At 34.5% G+C, this 23,422-nt stretch overlaps 1 protein-coding gene across 7 annotated transcripts in view; it reads right to left on the reverse strand.

Moving 5' to 3' along the window:
* Positions 1–23,422, reverse strand: part of METTL25 (methyltransferase like 25) — a 124,959-nt gene that overhangs the window by 39,385 nt on the left and 62,152 nt on the right. For 5 of the 7 annotated variants that reach the window (XM_037845931.1, XM_037845935.1, XM_037845933.1 and 2 more), the window contains 2 exons: positions 17,043–17,116; positions 2,971–3,064 (listed from right to left, as the gene is read on the reverse strand). The exons of 1 other annotated variant lie outside the window; for it this stretch is intronic. In XM_037845931.1, the coding sequence (XP_037701859.1) occupies positions 2,971–3,064; positions 17,043–17,116 (168 nt within the window). Of the gene's footprint in view, positions 1–2,970; positions 3,065–14,263; positions 14,376–17,042; positions 17,117–23,422 lie in introns of those variants that run through there. One more of the 7 variants, XR_005218340.1, reaches the window with a different exon arrangement.

The following is a 23,422-nucleotide window of genomic DNA, read 5'->3' on the forward strand; positions in this document are numbered from 1 at the left end:
ATACACTTCAACGTATTTTCTTTCTTTCACCAGCTCATCCTTTTAAACACCTTACGTTCTTCTTCACTCTCCTTTTCACATCTCTTCCAGTTTGAGCTCCCTATTCCTTTTCTTTTCCTAACCTGTTCTTTTCTACATATTTGTTTTTAATGAGCTTAAAAAGTTGTATCAGAAAATAAGTGGAACACTATTGCCTTTACAACTAATAAAGGTAAACATTTTATTTAAGACTTTCCTTTCACATGGTAATACTTTCATACATTAGTCATTTTTCTTTGGTTTTAATTTCACTTCTCAGTATAGTGGTGGTGAAGAATTAAGGTTCTGATATTAGCTGACTCTGTGTTCAACTCTAGTTCTATTTGCTAGCTCTTTGACTATGGGAAAATGACTTATCTTTTCTGAATCCCTTTCCCTGATCATTAAATTGGGAATAATGATAATATCTACCATAAGTGCTTTTGTGAAGACTAAATGAGATAATGTTGTGATGTCTTTAATGTAGTATCTATTGTGTAGCAAGTGTCCAATAAGTAGTATTAGCTATCATTAATATTCTTAGTAGTTATATACTGATAAGCAAATTAAGGAACATTTATTATGATTAATATTAAAGACTAATCCTGGAAGAAATATCCAGAAGGAAGGATAAATAACATTCCTTCTGGATTTTACTACTAGTTTTTTGCCAAAGGATGATAAATTTCTACTTTAAGTAAGATTTCAGTTTTTTATTTGTGAAACTAATGCTTAGGTCTGTGTTCTTGACATTAAATACAAGATGTAAAATTGAGACATGCAATAAAACTTCACTAGTTAAGACTAATTGGAAGTAAGACCAGTCTGATTTATTAAAAACATTATAAAAGGAAATAAAATAACTAGGACAACCATGTCTATTCTCATTTGTTTACACGTGACAAGAAGGACCTTCATTTTAGTGACTAAATAAAAATATTTATAAGAAACAGATTAATTTTGTATTACTAGTAGTACAGATAAAGAGAAAAGAATAAAAACTAGTACCACTTAGACATTATTTACTATGTATAAACATTGTTAAGGGCTTTATGTGTATTACCTCTTTTAATCCTTCCCTATGAGCTAGGAATGTTTTTTTATGGCCATTAAAAAGGAAACTATTAGTAGCTGTTCTAGTTTGCTAATGCTGCTGGAATGCAAAACACCAGAGATGGATTGGCTTTTATAAAAAGGGGGTTTATTTGGCTACACAGTTACAGTCTTAAGGCCATAAAGTGTCCAAGGTAACACATCAGTAATCGGGTACCTTCACTGGAGGATGGCCAATGGCGTCCGGAAAACCTCTGTTAGCTGGGAAGGCACGTGGCTGGCGTCTGCTCCAAAGTTCTGGTTTCAAAATGGCTTTCTCCCAGGAGGTTCCTCTTTAGCAAGCTTGCTCCTCTTCAAAATGTCACTCACAGCTGCACTGAGTTCCTTCTCTTTAAGTCAGCTCATTTATATGGTTCCACTGATCAAGACCCACCCTAAATGGGTGAGGCCATGCCTCCATGGGAATATCTCATCAGAGTCATCACCCACAGCTGGGTGGGGCACATTCCAAGCAAATCTAATCAGCACCAAAATGTCTGCCCCACAAGACTATCTCAAAGATAATGGCGTTTGGGGGACACAATAAATTCAAACTGGCACAGTAGCAGTTCAATTGCTTTAAGTAAGAAAGCAACTGGGGAGCAAATGGATAATTGGCACAATAAACAATAATACCCTGTAGCTTTGATATAACTTAAACTGTTAACTTCTCTCTTTCAAGAGATCCATTACATTCCTTTAACCATCTATTTTATTCTTTACTCCAACTTATAATCAATTTAAAGTACCAAAGTGATTCAAGATCAAATTAACATTTTAATTATTGACTCATTTGAATTATGTTAAGAGTCCCAACCATGCCCCATCCAGAGTGTTAGAATATTTAACACAATCAATCACCCAGCTTACCTTTTTGGCTTCAGCAGTGTGTTTCCTCATTACCTTGGGCTTCCTAGGATGTTACCATTGTGCCGGTTTGAATGTATTGTGTCCCCCAAATGCCATTATCTTTGTGGTCTTGTGAGGAGACGTTTTGGTGCTGGTTAGATTTGCTTGGAATGTGCCCCACCCAGCTGTGGGTGATGATTTTGATGAGATGTTCCCGTGGAGGCATGGCCCCGCCCATTCGGGGTGGGCCTTGATCAGTGGAGCTATATAAATGAGCTGACTCAAAGAGAGGGAACTGAGTGCAGCTGGGAGTGATGTTTTGAAGAGGAGCAAGCTTGCTAGAGAGGAACGTCCTGGGAGAAAGCCGTTTTGAGGCCAGAGCTTTGGAGTAGATGCCAACTGCCTTCCTAGCTAGCAGAGGTTTTCCGGACGCCATTGGCCATCCTCCGGTGAAGGTATCTGATTGCTGAGGTGTTACCTTGGATGCTTCGTGGCCTTGAGACTGTAACTGTGTAGCGAAATAAACCCCCGTTTTATAAAAGCCTATCCATCTCTGGTGTTTTGCATTCTGCAGCATTAGCGAACTAGAACACCATTTTCCAGGTTTCTCACATTTAAAGGCTTTTTGAATTTTAAGAGTTTTCATTCTAACTAGTTCCACAAGCTTTAAGTAAATGCATTTCAAAATTAAAATGCTTTTTGCTTGCTTTACTTCTAATTTCCATTTGTACTGTTATTTTGCTTTACAACAATTTTGATTGGAGAATTGGCATATTTTTTACATGAATAAAACTAGAGCAGGAAACCCTTTGGAGGTATACGACAGCAAACTATTTACACTGACAGGAAAGGAAAACTGTAATAAAGGTAATGGAGGTTTGGATTCAATATAGCTTAGACAGTTTTCACAAATGGGAGAAAAGGCTGAGACAAATTATTTCGTTCTATCTTAACTCATTACCCCAGAGAAGTTCTGTATTTTATGAAAATAATGGGTATCCTTATACTGACCTTGGACTCATCTAATCCAAGCTTCTTTAGAGACTTTCTGACATAATCCAGAAAGGAAGAGGACTTGGAATACATTTTACCAACATGCCGATCACTGCAAAACAAAATTGAATCATTAAGATTTCCCACTTTAAATTAACGGATAGTTTTAAATTCAGTCATGAAATATTTTCAAATAGCTTCTATGGATATGGCAAAAGACGTGATAAAAATGCAGTAATATTTTTGTGAACATTTTTCAAGTTACATATAAAGTGTTCAGAATATGCTCCTGAGAATTCAACATACAACAGTGGAAGACAATATGAGAAAGCAGTTTTAAGTTTATAGTATTAAAAACCTGATTTTTTCAGGGAACTAAAGATCTTTCAAAAATTGCCATTCAGTTATGAAACACATTTTATTTTACTGGTTCAACATTACAGTGCACATTTCATTGCAATGCCTGCTAATAGTGGCAATAATTCAACAGTTATGCAAAGAGAACTTCTTTGATACCAGCCACTGATCAAGCACTATATGCTGAATTGGGTCTGACTTGGTCTAATTTATGTCCTGCAGGTTTCATTACAGTTTAAACAAAGTATCACACAATGGTTTAGAATTTAATACATTGCTAGATTATTTCATCTTACAATTTTGGTTGTTGTTTAGGTATAATATAAAAATCAAGGGGAATAAAAAAAATCACCACCTCCAAGTTATCAAAAATAATGAATAAAACGTCATTTACTTTCAGCAGTATAAGCATTAACCCCTACGATTAATTAGACATGAAGTTCTTCTTCCTTTGTAATAGGAAGCACGTTCCTTTAGCTCTATTTCAAGATGACCACCTCAACTCCACTTATTATTATCTCCAGTCTTGATTACTGCAATGCCATATCCCTGCTCAAATTTTCAATACGTCTCTGATATCTTAAGATAAATTTGAAACTCCTTGGTTAAGCAATCAAGGACCACTACATTCTAGCTATAACCACATTTTGCAAACCTCAAATCCCATTAAATTCCAGAATTCAGTTTTCTCTAATTAGGTAAGTCTATTTACGGTTTCAGACTGTCCTTCACATTTCAACCTTGGTGCATTTGCTCATGTAGTCACTTCCTGATGGACTATAAGTTTCCTCACTATCTCATTTAGCTTAATTGAACTGGAGCCAACCTTTAAGACCAAGCTCAAATACTGTATTCTTTTTTTGTTACATACTTTGAATTTCTAGTTTTGAATTTCTATAGCTTATAACTCCTATCCACTCATTTGCTTTTTAATCACTGCCTTGAATTAATAGTTACTTGATTGGTGTAGGTTCCAGGAAGCAAAAGCTACATTTTTATGGGTTTTGTATCATTCTCAGATTCAACACATAGCTATGCATCTTATGTATAACAGATATCATATAAAAGATACATATATCTTATGTATCACACAATATTAAATTGATTAACTGTATAGCCAGAAAAAGATGCCATTTAATATTAACTTCTTTCCATTTATATTAATATCTTGCTAGAGCCTAGAAAGGTTTTTTAAGCCTTGATTTTTTTCCTTTTTTAAATGCAAAGAGGTAAGCAATTAACTCTTTCCCATGAACCAGTGAATCTGGTTCTTATTTTATACTATTAATCACTACCTTACAGAGTTGCTCAAGAGGGAAAGAATAGCTTAGCAGATAAAGAGTGTGGTTTCCAGTCAGACTGGCTCTACCACCTACTAGCTCATTATCTATAAACATGGGATATTAATAGTGCCTATTTCATAGAGTCATTGTAAGGATTTAATTAGATAACATATGTGATGTGAGCTGCTATTTTTGTTTTTACCATTATTATCATTGCTATTATTATCACTATTGATGCTATTATCATTACTGGAATTATACTCTGGATTCTTCTTTGACTATAAAATTAAAAGAACTAGAGTAGGATGTTCACAAAGTAAGTGCTAAACATCGTAAAGTAGAGAGAGAATATACTGTAAGTATAGGTGGTACTTATTTGTTTTAGATTTTGTATTCCAGGCTGTTTGAAAATAAGAGAAACATTTTCAATTTTAATTTGCTCTTGTCTTATTTCCTTTTTAGAATTCATTACCTATTACTGTTGCAAAATTTCACAGCATGATTATTGTAAGATTTATTTTACTGTGTTAAGCAAGAATTTGCTGCATAAAACTTTTTCTTTAAATTTTGTTAATCTATACTAGTTTAGATCCGTTTTTAAAATAAAAGGTCAGAAAGATAATACCATTGAAATAGAAATAGAAAGTTGATTATCTGATCATGTTACTTCTTTTTAAACTCCTCAAGAGCTTCCCATGACTTTAAGGATTAAGATCTAAATCCTTAACACGATATTTAACCCTTGTTTGATCTGGTCCTCCTTCTGCCTCTCTGAATTTGTTTTATACTACATTGCCTCTTCACCCACAATGGCTTTCTTTCAATTTCTTGACTACACTCCCAGTCCTTTTGCCTAGGGAACCCCAAAAGCCTCCTTTCAGATCTCAGTTCAAATGCTGTTTCCTTATGGAAGGCTTCTCCACTCTCCAGGTTAAACGGCACTACTGACATGGAATAATCTTTCCTTGTTTGTTTCTCTTACTTACTCTTATTTGTTTCTCTGATTGTCTCTCCCTTGGTATTGTAAGCAGTGGACTCTAAAGTAGATGAAAACACTCCGAGGGTAAGAGGCTATTATAACCTTTATTTCTAGTTATTTATCAGTTTTCAACTTCAATTTATGTTATTTTTAATAATTAAACATCCGTTTACTGGTTACACGTTCAAAAATACATTTGTTGATAGAGGTGTGAAATTAAAAAATATGTTTGAGACCATTATTCTAAGCAGCTGAAGAGCACAGTTCCTACCTATTTTATTCATGACTATATCTCTAGTCTCTAGCATAGTACCTCACACATAGCAGGAGTTCAATAAATGGATTACATAAAATAAATCATCTCTCAGTTTGCAGAAGCATAAAAATCTAGTTAGGCTACAATAATGTATTAGATTGTGGTATGTATGTGGTAGGTCCCATTATTATCCCATTTTAGAGATGGTGAAATTAAAGTACAGAGAGGTTAAATAAACTGCCCAAAGTTTGAATACCAGAAGTCTGGGTTCAGAATCTATTCAGTATTACCTCCAGCATAGTACTTCAATATGATTCATACTCAATATTGTTGAATTGCAGACGAATGAAGGCCACCTCTGTGCTAGAGACATATGGAAGTAGGAAGATTTTATGACACTCTAGCAGAGTACATGTGTAAAGATTCTAACAGAAAAGCTAAGCAGGCCCTCCTGTTGTACTCAAGGAAAAGGAGTTTTAGTGTTTTAGTGCAACTGTGGAAGCTAAACAATTCCAATAATTAAAAAAATTAAATGAAGGATGTACATGTGCTAGGAGCTTTGTTCTCTCCAAGTCCATTATTGCTAGACTAACTGTCGAAACTTGGTAACTCATGATCAGCAAAGAATTATATATTTCTTGTATAGCTGTATACAAAACTCATTATAAAAGAGAATTATAAAGTGAATAAAGCATAAATATTTTCACTGCCTTTTTCCCAGGTGTTTTAAAAGAGATTTCTACCCCATGAAATTTCTTATTCATCATTTTATTCCCCTTAGAAAGTTTACAGATAGGGGCTAATTATAAGATAAATAACTTTCTACAAATTGTAGAGTTTTACATAAATGTTAAATGCTGAACCACAATTTAATACAGCAAAAATGCTATATTTAAATTCACGAAAAAGTGTACATCTAATTTTTTATGTTTGTTATTTTAATACAGTTTTATCACTTAAGGACAATTCATTTAGTTAACAAGGAAAACAAACTAAACATAATGCCAAAGAAATAATTAAGTGATCTTATTTTCTGTCCTTAGTATCCTTACTGGCAAGAGATTTCAAACATGTTAAACTTGATTTACAATGCTAATACAAGAAGCCAAGCAATTCTACTCATATAAAAATATCCCAAAGAGAATTTAAAATAAAAAAGCAGTATGGGAAAGTGAAAACATTTCTAGACTATGAATTTAGCCCTAATCCTGATTTGTTCAGGCTGCATGACTTTAGACAAGCTTATAACCACTTTTATCTTAATTTTCCTTATCAGTATAATGAGGCGATTATACTAGACCCTATGGTGTAGCCTTATAAGAGATTAAAATTTTATTGGTATCAAACCAAAGAAGCATTTATAGAACATATGTAAAATATAAAGGATGTCAATAAAAAGGACCCCTGTACCCCACTACCACTGAAATCCTTATGTACCCCACCTCTTTCCCAATCTAGTCATCCTGACAACTTCACTGGGCCTACCATAGGAAACTACTATCCTGACTTCTTGTGTTTACTGTTATGCTTTTCTTGATAGTTTGCAACATATTTGTAATCCTCAATTTACTGTACAGTTTTGCTTATTTCTAAATTGTATAAATGAAATCTTTCTGCAGAAATTTTTCTATGGCTTATTTCAATTAAAATTATGTTTACACGATTCATGCACATTGATGGATATAATTGTAATTCATACATTTTCGCTGTAGTACAGTATTTCAATCTATGAATATATTTCAGTCGATATACTGTCTTATTGGTGGACATTTCAGTTATTTCTATATTTCTGCTCTTGTAAACATTACTGCTATTGATCATTTTTAAAATAGTTCTTCAGGACCACATATACAAGAGTTCCTCTAGGATACATACTTGGGAATAGAACTGCTGAGATAAGTGTATAAACATTTTCAATTTTATTGGATAATGCTAACTTGTTTTACAAAAAGATTGAACCAATTTTTTATCCTATCAGAAACATGGACAGTTCTATTAGTTCTTCACTCTTGCCAACACTTGATATCATCAAACTTTAAAATTTTGCTAATCTAGTGGATATAAAATATCTCTTTATGGTTTTATTTTATACTAGTCTGATTACAACTTAAGATTGAGCATCTTTTCATATGTTTATTGGCCTTGTAAGAGTCCTATTTTGAGTGACTACTCAAGTCTTTTAACAATTTTTCTTTACATAGTTTACTTTTCCTCACAGACTTGTATAAATTCTTTATATGGTCACTTTTCACTCTTATTATTATGTCTTCACAAAACAGAAATTCTTAATATTAATGTAGTTGAATTTTCAATCTTTTATTTTAAGATTTGCAGCTTTGTATTTACTATTAGAAATCCTTCCCTACCCCAAGGTCATAAAGATAGTCTTCAATATTATCTTCTAAAAGTATCATAATATTGCCTTTCATAGATAAGCATTTAATCCACTATGAATTGATTTTTGTGTTTGGTGGAAGGAAGGGGTTGAAGTTTTGCATGTGGTAGACAGTTAATGTTCCCCAAAGATATCCATGAATATGTTAGGTAACATGGCAAGGAAGTTGTAGATAGAATTAATATCAGGTGATTTTAAAATTAGGAGATTATCCTGGATTATCCAGATGGGCCCAATGCAATCACAATTGTCCTTTAAAATGGAAGAGGGAAGCAGAAAAAGAAGTCAGGGTAAGAGAGATTTGAAGATGCTATGCTGTTGGCTTTGAAGATGGAGGAAGGGGCTACATGTCAAAGAATGCAGACAGACCCTAGAATCTAGAAAAGACAAAGAAATGGTTTCTCCCCTAGAGCCTCCAGAAGCTAAGTCCTGATGACACCTTGATTTTAGCCCAGGGAAACCCATTTCAGACTTCTGACTTCTAGAACTCCAAGATAATAAACTTGTGTTTCAAGCTGTTATGCTTTTGATAATTTGTTACAGAAGCAAAAGGAAACATAAATAACCACTGTCTTAGCAGTATATAATGATTAGTCCCTTTTATTGCCAATGACCAACAATGACTTATCAAGATTTGTTCTGCACTCTCCATCTAGTTCCACTGGTTGATTTGACAACTGTCTAAATCACAAAATAAGTGCTGATACTGGTGAAGCAAATTTTCCAATCTTGTTTTTCTTCAGTTGTGTTTTTTTTTTTTTTTTTTTTTTGTCCTTTAGGGCTTCCTTATAAACTCTGAAACAACTTACAATTTCAGTACACACACATTAATAACCTTTTGGGATGCGCATTAGATGCACTGAATTGAAATGATATAGCAATAATTTTGTGGAGATTGACATCTTTGCAATATTTAGTCATCCTACCTATGAACATGATATATCTGTCCATTTATTTAGTTTTTTAAGTTTTAAAAGTTTTATTATTTTCTTCATGAAAGTCTGTGTTATCGTTTCCTTGATTGCTCAAGCAAATACCATGCAGTGTGTTGGTTTAAACAACAGAAATTTATTAGCTCATGGTTTTGAAGCTAGGAAAAAGCCCAAATCAAGGCATTATCAAAGTGATGCTTTCTCCCTGAAGACTGTGGCATTCTGGAGCTGGCTGCCAGTGATCCTTGGTCCTGGGCTCCTCTGTCACATGGCAACACACATCACCTCTTGTGGCCTTGCCCTTCTCTTCTAGGTTCCACTGATCTTCAGTTTCTTGCTTCCTTTGGCTTTCTATCTCTCTGAATTTCATTCTACTTATAAAGGACTCCGGTAATAGAATTAAGACCCATCATGATTGAATTGGGCCAAACTTTAACTGAAGTAATCTCATCAAAAGGTCCTACTTTCAATGGATTCATATCCATAGGAATGGATTAAGTTTAAGAACATGTTTTCCTCAGGTACATCACTCCAAACAATCACAGACTGATATTTTGTTAGATCACAGACTGATACTTTGTTAGATTTATTCCTAGATATCTGATACTTTTATTGCAATTATAAACTTATAAATAGTTTTTTAATATTATGTTTTCTAACCACTGTTGGGTCAAGATATATTTTTGAATATCTGACCATCTTTCCAAGAGCCCCTGTTTATTTTAATATTTTATACATTATTTTTAATGTTCTATGCAGTCCATCATAACAGCAGCAAATACTGATAGTTTTCCTTCTTTCCTTCCAATCCTCCTACTCTACTTATTTTCTAGTCTTACAGTGCTTGCTCTGGCTTCTAGTATAAATGTTGATTTTATATGATAGTAGCAGGCATCCTTGATTTGTTCCTGATCTTACAAAAGTACTTTTAATGTTTTTAGCATAGCATTTGGTATAGGTTTTGGGGCACAAACACATTTTCAGGTTAAGGAGGTCCTCTTCTATTTCTACTTTGCCAAGACTTTTAATTTTTAATTAGGAGATTATGTTAAATTTTGTATTTTCCATTTGTTCTGATTTTTTTGTTTCTTTTCTCCCCCATCCTTCTAATCTTTGTTTAGTCTGATACAATTTTTATTTCTTTTTTCCATCTACTAATCTGTAAGTTAAAAACTATATTTTTAAAATGATAACCCCATAATTTTTTAATGCATTTTTAAATTGTGAACTTTAACATATATACATAACAGTGATAACTTTAAAGTATAATTTAACAAGTAGTTAGAGAGCAAATTTCAAAGAATGTCATGGGTTACAGTTCCCCAACTTCAGCTATTTCCATCATTGCAAAATATAACATACATACAAAAAAGTGCTCACTTTCGATATACAGCTCAACAAGAAATTACATAGGTAACCTCAAAAATTGTTAAGAGTTACAGTTCCACAGTTTCAGTTCTTTCCTTATTATAAAATACAGGGTATATACAGAATGGTGAAGACTTTCAAAGCACAATTCAATGAATAGCTCTAGAGCAAATTTCAAAGAATGCTATAGGTTATAGTTCCATCATGTCATTTATCTCCTTCCAGCTATTCCAACACCCCAGCATCTAAAAAAATATATATTTATATAAAGTTCAAGTATTCATGGACCTCTGTTAAATCTTATTTTGTTTGTTGCTACCCCTTCTTCTCACTTAATCTTTCTCCATCTTCAGGGGTGTCTAGGCAGTGACTACCCTAACTTGTTCATATTGAAAGGGGAGGCCCATAATTTTAAACATGATTATTTTAACAACAGTAAATTTAAATCAGTATTTTTACCATGCATTCAAACAAAACAAGTTTCATAGGTACTCTAACTGATCAATTCCTCCCACTTATTTATATATTTTTCAGAATTTTATTAAATTTTTAAAGGACTTCACAAATTAGTCAGTATTACTATAGTTTTATACAGCTAAAATTTGTCTAGATTTGCCAATATATTTACCAGTTCTGGGCTCATTCTTTCTTGCATGCCCTTCCATCTCATCAATAATCAATTTCCTTCTTCTTGGAGTACATTCTTTGTGCAGGTCTGCTGACATTAAACTCTCACGATCTTTATTGATTTAAACATATCAATCTTGCCTTTATCTTTTGTTAGCATACAATCATAGGTGACTATTATGTTCAGTCATGATATTAGCAATGTTATTCCACTGCCTTTTAATTTCCATTATTTCTACTGGAAAGTCAGTTGTTAACTTGAAATAATCTGTCTCCATTGCTGTCTCCTCTGTGCAGCTTTTAATGTTTACTTTCTATCTCTGGTGGTCTCTATTTTCAGTCTAACTAGTTTAGATGGGGACTTCTATTCATTTATTCTGTTTGAGATTGGTTGGGGCCCATTGAATCTGTAGATTGGTGTCTTTGATCAATTCTGAAACATTCTCAGCAATTATCAGTTTAAATATTGTCTTTCCTTCCATTTTCTCTACTTGTGCCTTTCAGATATCCAATAAGATGTATGTTAAACATTTTAACTCTCTCATTCTTTGTATAGTCTACATTTTAAGTCTGCCTTACTTTCCAGGTAATTTGTTTGGCTCCATCTTCCAATTTACCTATTCTCCCTTCAGCATAGTCTACTGAGTTTTGAATTTTCACCCTCATCCTTTTCATTTTTTTCAAGGTTCTTTGGTTCTTTTTCAAATATGTTTTTCCTTTTCATATTTTTTAAACATATTACTTACTGGTTTTAATTGCATACAATAACATTTATATCTTATATTTAGGTGGATTTGAATCTGCTGTAGGTTATACTGCTAATTCTTTTTGCCATGAGTGTTTTGAGGTCTTTGTCCATGAGGTCATGTTCTTATGAATTTTATCTTTGGGAATACTTTGAGATCTATACTGATAATATATGTTCCTCCAGAGGTTTTTGTACTTCTTTCTGCCAGATGCCTGAGCCACTATGAACCTGGAGCTTCTTTAAAATGAATTACTATATTAAAGTTTATCAGATTACACAGGTGGTGTGACTTTTTGTACGAATCCTCATGAGGAAGGCTTGTGGTTATGAATTCTCAGGAAATAATTCCCCTCTACCCCCAAGTTAGTGTTTAAACAGTTAAATTTCCTTATTGCTTTCTTCATTTGTAAGGGTTTCATTTCTAGTTCACCAATAAGTAAGATTCTAGGCTTTTGGAGTAACATCTTTATAAGGAGATCTCTTGTTAGACAACCCACTTTGAGGGGTGGGTTTTATCTCCTCTCCTCCTAAACCTAGGTAGCTATGAAAAAAGAAATGAAAGGTTATGAGGATTCAACCGATGACCATGGGGAGAAAGCAGGCTTCAGAGCTCGATTTTCACTTGATTTAGGCTTTTGAGGATTCTTCCCTTTCTTTCAACTCAGTAACACATTTAAAAAGTTAAGCAGTTCATTTTCAGGGTATCTAATTCACCATATTGCTAGAAATAGAATGTTCTTTTGATATTTTAAATCAAAACTTTCCTTTCAGCTAATCCACTTACCACAGGTCCAAAATAACACACATTATGTAATGTACAACTGGATAGTAATGATATAATTTGGGGCTCTTCAGGTTTAATTCCCAAGCAATTAAATCATGAAACTAGCATTTTCAAGGAACAGGACAAAGACAAAGGAAGTAGGAATAAAGCTTCCATATGCACTTAAGATTGAATCATGTTTAATCTATTTAGTCAACTATAGAGCTCCCTCTTAATTAGTAATATCTAAAAAAGAGGCTCGTTCGTTTTCACAGTAAGGGGATTTTTAAGGGTGGGCTCACTGCTGATAGAACTTAGATATCCCAGGACTAACTGATCATGTGGTCAAACCCTTTCATTTGGTACTAGGTCAGGTATCTCCACAAACGTTTCTAGGTTACTCCATTAGGTTTCTTTTTTCTCCTGAGTACTCACTGTCCAGGTCAGCTGAGACTAAATATATTACTTTTCTTGCTGTTTTTGAAAACTTTCATATCAAAATATTTAAGAGTTGTTTTTTGTTGTTAAACAATTCGTCAATCTGCCCATTCATTCACCTGGTATTTAAAAATGAACTAACCACTGAAGCATAAATCAGGATAATAGAAAATACCATTTTTGAATAATATATGTCAAGTAAAAGGTAGGAAATATAGTACTGTTCAAAGGTGCCAAACTAAATTTATCATAGCCCCCCAATCTCATAATCTCAGCCTTTTGTTTGTATTCATTTGGCTTCTTTAACTCAGTATAATTTTCTAGAGATTCATCACAGATGTTATGTATATCAACCATTCATTCCTTTTTATTGCTGAGTAGTATTCCATGGTAAGGGTCAATACAGTTTAACTATTCAGCCATTGAAGGACATCTGGATTGTTTCTAGTTTGGGCTATTATGAATAAAGCTGTTATAAACACTCATTTACAAGTTTTGTATGACCATAAGTTGGCCTTTGTTGAGGTCCAGGTGGTGAGAATGGGGGTCGTTATTGCTGGGAATTCTGGCTCTCCACATGGTCTCCACTGATACCATGGTAGTCATGGCTTTATTACTGCTGGGTGATGGTAAAAGTTCTGACTCTCCAATAGGCCTCTGATACCAAAGAAATGTATAAGTGGGCAAGTGGAAGGTGCCTTGTTACTGCTAGGGTAGGGTGGGAGGAAGTCCAGGCTTCCATGTAGTCTCCAATGACACTGTGGTTGTAGGAGGCAGGAGTGTTTGTTACCATCTGATGGACAAAGAAGTCCCAGTTCCTTAGATCACCTTCTCTGACAGTACTCCAGAGGAGGGATAGGTGCCTTTTTACAGCCTGGCAAGGAAGGAAGTCTAGGTTCTCCACTCAGCCTTTGTTGGAATGGGTAAGGATTGGGTCACAGCTTTTTTTCCTGTGTTTTCTGACTGAAGTATGGCAGTTCTGGCTAAATGTTTTTCTGTCTTGCCAGGTTGTTCTCCTTTCCTGGTCTTTTAACTAGATGGCACAGGTTTTTGTCAGGGTGTCTTTTTTTTTTTTTGGTCTGTGCCTGCTGGCATTTCTACTTGCTGGCTTCCTCAGCTTCAATTCTGGGATCTGTGAGGCAAAGAGGAGACTCAGGGAACTCACCATCATGTCATTCCTTGGGTGAGGAGATGCCAAGCCAGTCTGGTCATTTCTTTCCACTTTTTGGGGTATTCTTTGTTTGTTTTATACACAACATTCAGGATTTTTAGTTTTACTTAGCAGAAGGAACAGAGAAAAATACATTTGCTCCATCTTCCCCAAAGTGGAAGTCACACATGCATAGTTATTTCAGTCCTATTTCTGGATCTTATATCGATGTGCTTCTAGTGAGTATAGTTTACTTTGATTTTGGATCCTGCTGTCCTATATCAGCATCTGGCTGATTATTTTGAATTGATTACCAGATATTCTATATAACAAATCATAGTGATAATTTAAGGCCTAGATTTATATTATCTTTGTCCAGAGAGGATTTGCTCCTGTAGGAAGCTAGGGAAAGCAGTACTTTTGAATATTTAATCCAATCATAACTTGAGATGATTCCAAGTAGGGCTTTTAGTTCATCTTAGGGCTATTCTATTTCCAATTCACTTTTACTATACAGTGTGAACCTTTGAGGGCCTAACTCAAAGTATGAGTGGTTTACCTGGTCTACTCCTGAGTACAAATCCTAGGCAGGTCATGAACTGTAACTTTTGTCTCACTGGAACTGTGATTCTATTGGAAGCTCTTCTCACCCTCTTTGCCCCCTCTACTGACTGGCAGATAGCTGCCTATTCAAAAATTGGCAGATGCCTCAAGGTAAAATACAGTCCTAAACGTTGGGGTCACCGCTCAATTTCCAGCTTTTCCTTGTTATTTGCCCTATAATTCTTCCTTAGCAGGTCTCTGATGCCCTCAAACCAACTAAAAACAAATATGTGCACACTCCAGTATTTTTAGTTTTTCTCAGAAGGTGGGTTGGTCCTTATTACCTAGTCTGCTATTATCAAAAGTGGGTTTTTAATATTTTGTTTGGCAATTAATTTTTGCAGATGTCATCCTAACTAGAATATGGAATGTTTCTGTGCAGAAAAAATATCCTATGCATCTTTCATCCACAGAACCTAATATGCTGCCTGTCACACAAAAAATAATTGCTGGATTAAGAAACATAAAATGTGTTAAGTTATAATAACTAATCAGAATGTGTGAGCTGATGATGTGAGAATAATAAAACATGATTTCAAGAGTTCTAAAACTTTACAATAGTCATATCATTCTCAGAAACAAGAAAGTCAAGAAAATGAAGAAGGAGGTACAGGATTGGTGGGAATATGTTTGTATTTTGGATATGGCTAAATTTGATGTATATATAAGATATTTAAGTGGAGCTGTTGAAATGAAAATGAGAAATGTAGACTTGGACTTTTAAAAAGGGGTTGGAGCCAGATACTTGATACAAGTTATCTGTGATGAGGGTAACTGCCAATATAAAGAAAAAATATACAAGACAGGAGCTAAGTATGCCTAGGTACACTTAGAGGATGGAATAAAAATAATAACCCTTAAAGAAAACAGAAGAGTGCTCAGAGTGGGAGAAAAAAACTTAGAAGAATGCAACAGAATGGAAGATAATAAGGAAGAGAGCTTAAAGAAAAAAAAAAAAAACAACTATCAATATGGGTAAATGTCACTGAAAGTTCAATGAGTATCTGGAATGAAAAGAAGTCTTATAGTAAATATCATCTATTTAGAAGTAGCAAAGAAAGGCAGGAGTGTGGAGGGTTGGGGAGTGTTTAGATTTTAGGTCAGAGGAAAGGTTTAGAAAAGAATGGGGACTATTTCAAGAGATTATTAAGAGAACAATAAACACACTGATGAAAACATTTGAGGGATTAAAATAATGCTTATAAGTCAGTATTTTGAGTGGACATAGATTCTGCACAATTTTATTACTTTCTTTAGCAAAGTTAGCATCTTGGAGTGAGCTTACAAGAAGGCCCTAGTTTTTTTTGGAGAACATGAGGAATTCACTTTTAGATATTTCCAAGATTGGTAAATACATGGAAAGAGAATGGAGATTGGGACAGAGATCTGAGAGTTTTTGTATGGAGATAACAGTTGAAACCAGTTGTATGAAGTAATTTCTATCAAAAAAAAAAAGGATTTTTTTCCTTATAGAGAAATAATAAGGTAATCTAAAAATCCCTTCTGTCTGTTAATAAGTGTGTATTAGTTATTGAGAACCTGAAAATTGTCTTATTTTAATTTGAAGAATAATCTCATTATACCAAATGGTTATCAGAATCCTAAGAAGTATAATCAGCAGGAGGACATTTATGAAACCAGCAAGGATGGCAAATATATATTTAAGCACAGCAGTTACTGAATCAGTATGTTAGAAAAATTCTTCCATCCCTTGACTATCTGTATAATCAGAGAATTATCTGGGGAAAACAGAAACAAAACAAAACATATGCAGGGCTACTATTCTACCAGTGAGACCTGAATGGCCATAATGGTTACTTATGATTCTTATCTGTTCTAATTAGGAAGTATTCACACTGTTTGGGTTGTGAAACATTAAAATATAGCTCTGCCTGATATGTTAATATATTCAGTGAATTACTTACAAATATTTTAAACTAATAAAATTTTAAACTACATTTTACATATATTACTTTATCTTCAGATTTAAGAAATAATCATTAGAGCCCCCAGTTTAATGATGATTCTCCTAAGATATAGTTGATACTTCTTTGTTAGATACTGACATTATGCTCAGATTTAAAACTTATTCTACCAATAACAGTGACCTCACATAAATTCATTTGAAGACAAAAGTCACTTCACTTAAAATGCAAACACAGTTATTCTTTTTAAAATAAAATCGTCATACCATTTGGTGACACCATAATACTCTTTAATAATAACCTGAAGGACAGCACGATAGAACAGTGATTCAGTTGGCAGCTGAAAAAAAGATAGAAATTCTATAAGCATGAGAAACAAATTCAAAACAGAAATCAAAACCACTACCAGTGTCTGGAGCATAAATGGCTGTTAGAAACTTGATGTTTTGCTAAACACAGAGGATAATTTTATAAAATTTCCAGTCTAACATTACAGTATTACCCGAAGCTAATGCCCCCTGAGAAAGTAATTCTGCAAGAAAACAGAAGAAATCATAAAAGAAATGATAGTGAATAAGAAAGAAAAGGCATTATCAGTGAAGATGAGTTAATACCCCAAATGGAATAATTGATTTAAAATGTAGAAATAAACTTGCAAGACCAGCCAAGTTGGCTCTGAAGCCTATAAAAGAGCAGAATCAGGAGGAATATATGTAAAAGAGAAGCAAATGTGGCCTGGTACTACTGGTGGTGGAACAAAGATAATATCAACTAGGAATCACCCCCAGAAAGAGAGGTTACCAGTCTAAGTAACGAAATACTGAAAATAAGTCTGAGGCCTGAAAGATCAGACCACCGGCTACTGCAAAGTTCAAAAGAAGGGACCTGGAAAGCACATAGGATCAGAGATAGCAGTATAGGCAAGACTTCACTTCTAGGGGAAAAAGAGGTGGGAGGTGTTCTACCAAGGTCCAGTGGTGAAAAGAAAGAAGGAATGGCTAAAGAGAAGGGCCTCACCATAACATGATAATTTCAAAGAAACAGAAAGTCAAAAAAGTACCATTTATAAAAGAAAGAGCACTTCACTGCAGCAACAGAGGAGGAATTCTTGAACTAGAAACAAGTCACCAAAACCCCATCCCCGTTCCCACAGATTTCTTGATATTGACAGTACAGGAAAATCTAACATAAATAAATGCCAGCAACAACAACCCAGTTTCCAAGTGAAGTTATTACTGGGGGGGAGGGGGGGGATGAGCACCTGCTAAAACATTTTGGCACCCTCATAAAAAAATAAATAAATGAAACAAAAAAGCATAACTATAACACTCTCCAATGTGAATTAAATATGATTAAACAGTTAAAGAAACAAACTCATCAATCAGAAAATAAAAAACTCAAATTATAAATGTACAAATAACAAGAAAATATAAAAGTTGACAAACCCTAGAAAAGAAAGTAATGAACAAGGATAAAAATTGTCTAAAAAATTGTGGCTAAATGACAAGCTGGCCAAGAGTGAGGAAATACGACTGAAAGTAGAGTTAGGTACATAGAGTAGAAAAATGGAAAATACAACAAAACGATAAAATAAATAAAGTGAAGCCAAAATAAAAGAGAGATAAAAAGGATTATGTGTACCTATGTATATAGGGATGAGGTTTTGCATCACAATTTACGGGACATGGTGATGGACTAGATGTGGGAGATGACATGTATTTGGGAGCTATTCTCAGAGAGCAGAACCAGGCTATAAACAAGGAACAATCCTCAGGATCAGAGAATCTGGCAACATTTGCCCAGTGGGATTTCAGAATTACTATGGTCCAGATATTGCTAATATGCCTCTCAATCTTTCCCTTTTTAATTGTTTATGGAAGATATCCTGTATCTGTTCTACCATTGTATATTGGTTGTGTTGTGGTAGAAAACTTGTCTTTTGGTTCTTAGGTCTCTAGATCAAGATGAGTTCCATGCATATCTGAACTTTATGCCTGATGCTGAGATTAGATTAGTCTTGGCATGGGGTGAATGTATTTCCTATGTGGTAAGGAAATAAAATAATTGTGGCCAAGACGGTGGACTATGAAAGACTGAAGGATTAGCCCAATTTTTCCACCTCTCCCTGCATCCTGTGCCATGGCTTCATCAGGATGGAGTATATTTTCCTACCCCTTTTCTTTGAGCTTGGCCATATGGGTAGCTTTGGCCAATGGTATGAGGTCAGAGTTCCAGTTCTAAGCCTAGATTTTCAGAGAATGGTACATTTCTGCTTTCTCTCTTGTATCTCAACATGCCATTGTAGCTCCCTTGTCTAAAGAAGAAGAAAATGGGTGGATTGGAGTCTCCTAGCCTATCCAGGGATCTGCAGCCTGAAGCAGCACTACTCAGCTGAGCTCAGCCTGGATCAGCTAATACCCAGCCACATGCAGCCTGAAGCAGAGATGCCCAAACCAACTTACAGATAAATTAGAATAAATGACTGTTATTTTAAGTCATACTGAGATTTGTGTGACTCAACCAATACAGGCCCTTATCATTTTAGGAAGATAATTAACAACAGTATCTTTTATAGAATGAGTGATGAGAATTGGTGGAAGATTACTTTAGCAGCTATAGCAATAATTAAGGTGAGAAGATGAATTCTTGAATTAGGGTAGTGGAAACAAAGAGAAGGGAATAAATTAAAAGATATTTAGAAGGTAGAATATCAGACTTGGTGACTGACTGGATATTGGTATTGGAGGAAACACAGGAATCCAGGATGATTCAAATTTTCCTGGTTTAGGAAAGTGGATGGTGATAGCATTTACTAATATACAGAATACAGGCAGACAAAAACATCTGAGATAAAATTTGATTTTTAACAGGCTGAATTTCAGACATTAGGGTTGATGAGATGTAAAGTATTTGGAAATATGGATCTAGCACTCAGGAATGAAGTTTGCTCAGAATATATAGTCTTAGTTTGCTCAGAATATATAGTCTTAGTGATTATTAAAACTGGTGGTAGCTATAGCCACAACTGTGAATGAGATTATTCAGGGAATTAACAAATATGATAAAAGAGCAAAACACAGAATTCAGGGAAACATGAACATTTAAAAGTGGAGGGACAAGTAAAGGAGGTAGCAGATGAGACTGAACAGAAATAGGCATAGAGGAAGGAGGATAAGCAAGATATTCAACACCAAGAATGGAGGGAGGTCAACAATACTGAATGTTCTTGAGAAGTCAAATAAGATAAAAACTAAAAACTGTCTAATGTCTGGCAAAGTTTTTAAGATAGAGTTCTGTGGAATGTGTACACTCACTGAGTCATTCTTTTATTACTTCTGCTATCTTTCAGAGTCTGAGACTATTATTTTCATTTGGTTTCAACTACAAAAAATATGTTTGGGTTCAGATGGGGTTTGGCACAAAATAAAATTGCCTTGGGCTCAACACCACTTCACAATGGTCCTTCCTACCAGATGCGTGGCTCAGACAGAAAATCTATCCCATTGCCTCCTCCCTAACCTAACACCAAGTTCCCACACTGTAAATCCAAGTGCAGGGACTGAAAGGAACCAGAAGATGAAGATTAAGGGCTGAGCATCATTTCTTGGGTCTTCATCTAATGGTACTCCTAAGTCACTGGCGATCTCTGATTTGTAGCATCTTGACAGAGAACCTTTAAAGAACGCAGGTTATAACCCCTCTGGAAGATGGGAAGGGGGCACAAGCTGATTCTAGTAGAAAAAGGTGTTAGGGATACCATTGTCCCTAATTCAACTCCTAAAATAACTGCTGAAAGCAGACGCACACATACTTGAATACCTATGCTAAAATTTATAGCCTTTGAAACATACAATTCTTACATAAAATAAAAAGTTTTAAAAAAAATTTTTTCCAAATGCAACTCTTTCACTTGAGACAAAAAACTTATGATTTCTAAACTTTCCATTTCTTGAATATTGCTTCAAAATATTTCATCCAGACTTTCATCTCTGGATATATTTACCTTTTGACATTCTCTCATCTTGAATAACTCTTTATTGAATTACCAAAATATCTGCTTTATTATTTGTCCCTTACTTCCCTAAAACTCCCTTCACTTCTCTTGAAAGACTGCTGAAATCCCTTTCCATATATTAACACCTACTCTCATAGTGCTCTGTTGAAATTCCAGGCATTTGACTATATTTGGAAGTGAAATATTAGTACTAGTAGTAAAAGTGGTGTATAGAGTTCTTTTTGTTTGATTAGCTATAATAGATGCTGTTTTGGTTGGGTTCATGTGTCAACTTGGCCAGGTGATGGTACCCAGCTGTCTGGTCAAGCAAGCACTGGCCTAACCATTGCTGCGAGGAAGTTTGTGGCTGGTTAATAAACCAACAGGCTGGTTTATTAAATCATCAGTCAATTGGCTGCAGCTGCGACTGATGACTCACCAAAGGGCCTGTCTTCCACAATGAGATAATGCAATTGGCTGGATTTAATCCAATTAACAGTTGAAGACTTATATTATAAGCAAGACAGATAGAGGACCTTCACTTCTTCTTTGGATGACCAGTGAAGCGTTTCCTGAGGAGTTCATCGAAGTTGCCAGTTCATTTCCTGAGGAGTTCATCGAATATCTTCATTGGAGTTGCCAGGTTGCTGACTGCCCTACAGAATCTGGACTCGTGCATACCCTCAGTTGCGTGAGTCACTTTTATAAATCTTATATTCATAGGTATCGCTCATTGATTCTGTTTCCCTAGAGAACTCTAACTAATACAGATATGAACTTTAATTTTATATGAAAGTCAGTTCCTAAAATGTTGAAACCCTCCTTCTCCATGCCTTTGACAAGTTATAAAAAAGGTATCAAAATAATTTAGAAAGAAAATGTGCATTTATATTGTTAATAAAATGATTGTATAAAGATGACAAAAAGATCAAGAAATGCATTTTAAGCAAGAGAACATACAACATGGAACGCATAGAGAAATACAAACAGGATAGAATCAACAATTATTCCTAAGTTATCCTGAGTAAATAAGAGCTTTATAGCAGATTCATAAGATAAAGGGAAGAGAGTTATAAAGTGCCTTCAATTGTGTATTCCTGGAATAAATAGGACTATCCATCCCGGTAAATACAGAGGAAAAAGTGGGAAGGGAGTCAACATCTTCTAAGAAGTCTGCGCCTGCTTATTCCAGGAATAAACTAGATGTGGTTCAGAGTTTACTTTCTTTCCTTTGCAAGTAATGAATCAACTTAACACTTAAATGCATTTTAAAAATGAGAGGGAGTAGAAAGTGTTTGTATACCCTTTGAGCATATATATGTACAGACATGCATTTTATAGGTCTAGTGGAAAGAGCACTAAGCTGGAAGTCAAGGCTCTGCAATTAATTAAGGGAGCTAGAACACACTATTAAACTTCCACTGTATATCATGTTCCCATTTAAACTTGGGCACAAGCACTTGGGAAATTGAAAAACACTACACAAATGCCTTGGGGACTTTATTATAATTAAAGGTTCTTTTTTTTTCAGCCCCCTAGGTAATCACTAAGCTGATATGTAGTATACGAGTTAAGAGTGTGGGCTCCAAAGTTAGAAATAGATTCAAATCTCAGCACTGGCTACTTTATAGTTTCCTTATGTATATCATGGGACAATAAGAGTACCTACCTTATAGTATTATATAGGTGGTTCCTTAATGTGTAAGAAGAACTTTGAACAGCACTTGTTATTTTCACAGTTACAATCACTACTGATAACAGCGAAAACATTTGGCATTTACTGAGCACTTACTAGGTTTTATACATTGTTTATACATTGCTTTAAGTGCTTTACATGTTTCATTCATTTAATCCTCATAACAACCCTATGAGGAAGGTACTACTATTACTCCTACTATAATTGCTATTATTCCTATTTTAGGGATAAAGATATTAAGCTACAGAGAAATTATGACGTGTCCTAGGACTCTTTAGATAGTAGTGAAGTCAGGATGCAAACCAGCAGTCTGAGACTAAAGCCTACACAATATGCTCTAATGTTTAATGTCTTCAAAAGAATCAGCTTTTATCAATTTTTTTGGTACAGTGAATACATTAAAAAAAACAAAAAAACAAAACATGCAATGGGCTTAGCATAGCACCTGGCCCAGAGTAAGCACTCAGTTAATGGTACTTCTTGTTATTACTATTATTTTCTTTTTAATTCAAATTGACATGTTAATGTGGCCGGAAAAGAAGCAAAGAAGAGCCTTCTAAAATTCTCATCCAACAAGAAAAATCTGATGAAAGGCTTAAAAAAAAAAAAACTTTAAAAATTCATGAATCATAAGGTGGCAGATAATGCAGTTACATGGATATCTTGGGGATGTATTTTACTTTTGTTTATATAAGAAAATCCAATTGGCCATTGCAACTATGACTGATCAAGTTCATAAAGAAAAAAGTTATCAAACGATCAACTGAAATATGTGTTTATTTTGGACTACAATTAAATAATTAACGGAATGCTATACCTTGTTTATCTTTGGTGAACTACTCTCATAAAAGCCTGATGTGAGCAACAGCATTCTTTAGAAATATTTATAAACTAACTTTTTAGTATAATATGAAGAAATGAGGTTAGTATAATAGCATAATGTGCAAATTTTCCAA

Source organism: Choloepus didactylus, chromosome 8 (genome assembly GCF_015220235.1).
Source record: "Choloepus didactylus isolate mChoDid1 chromosome 8, mChoDid1.pri, whole genome shotgun sequence".
NCBI lineage: Eukaryota > Metazoa > Chordata > Mammalia > Pilosa > Megalonychidae > Choloepus > Choloepus didactylus.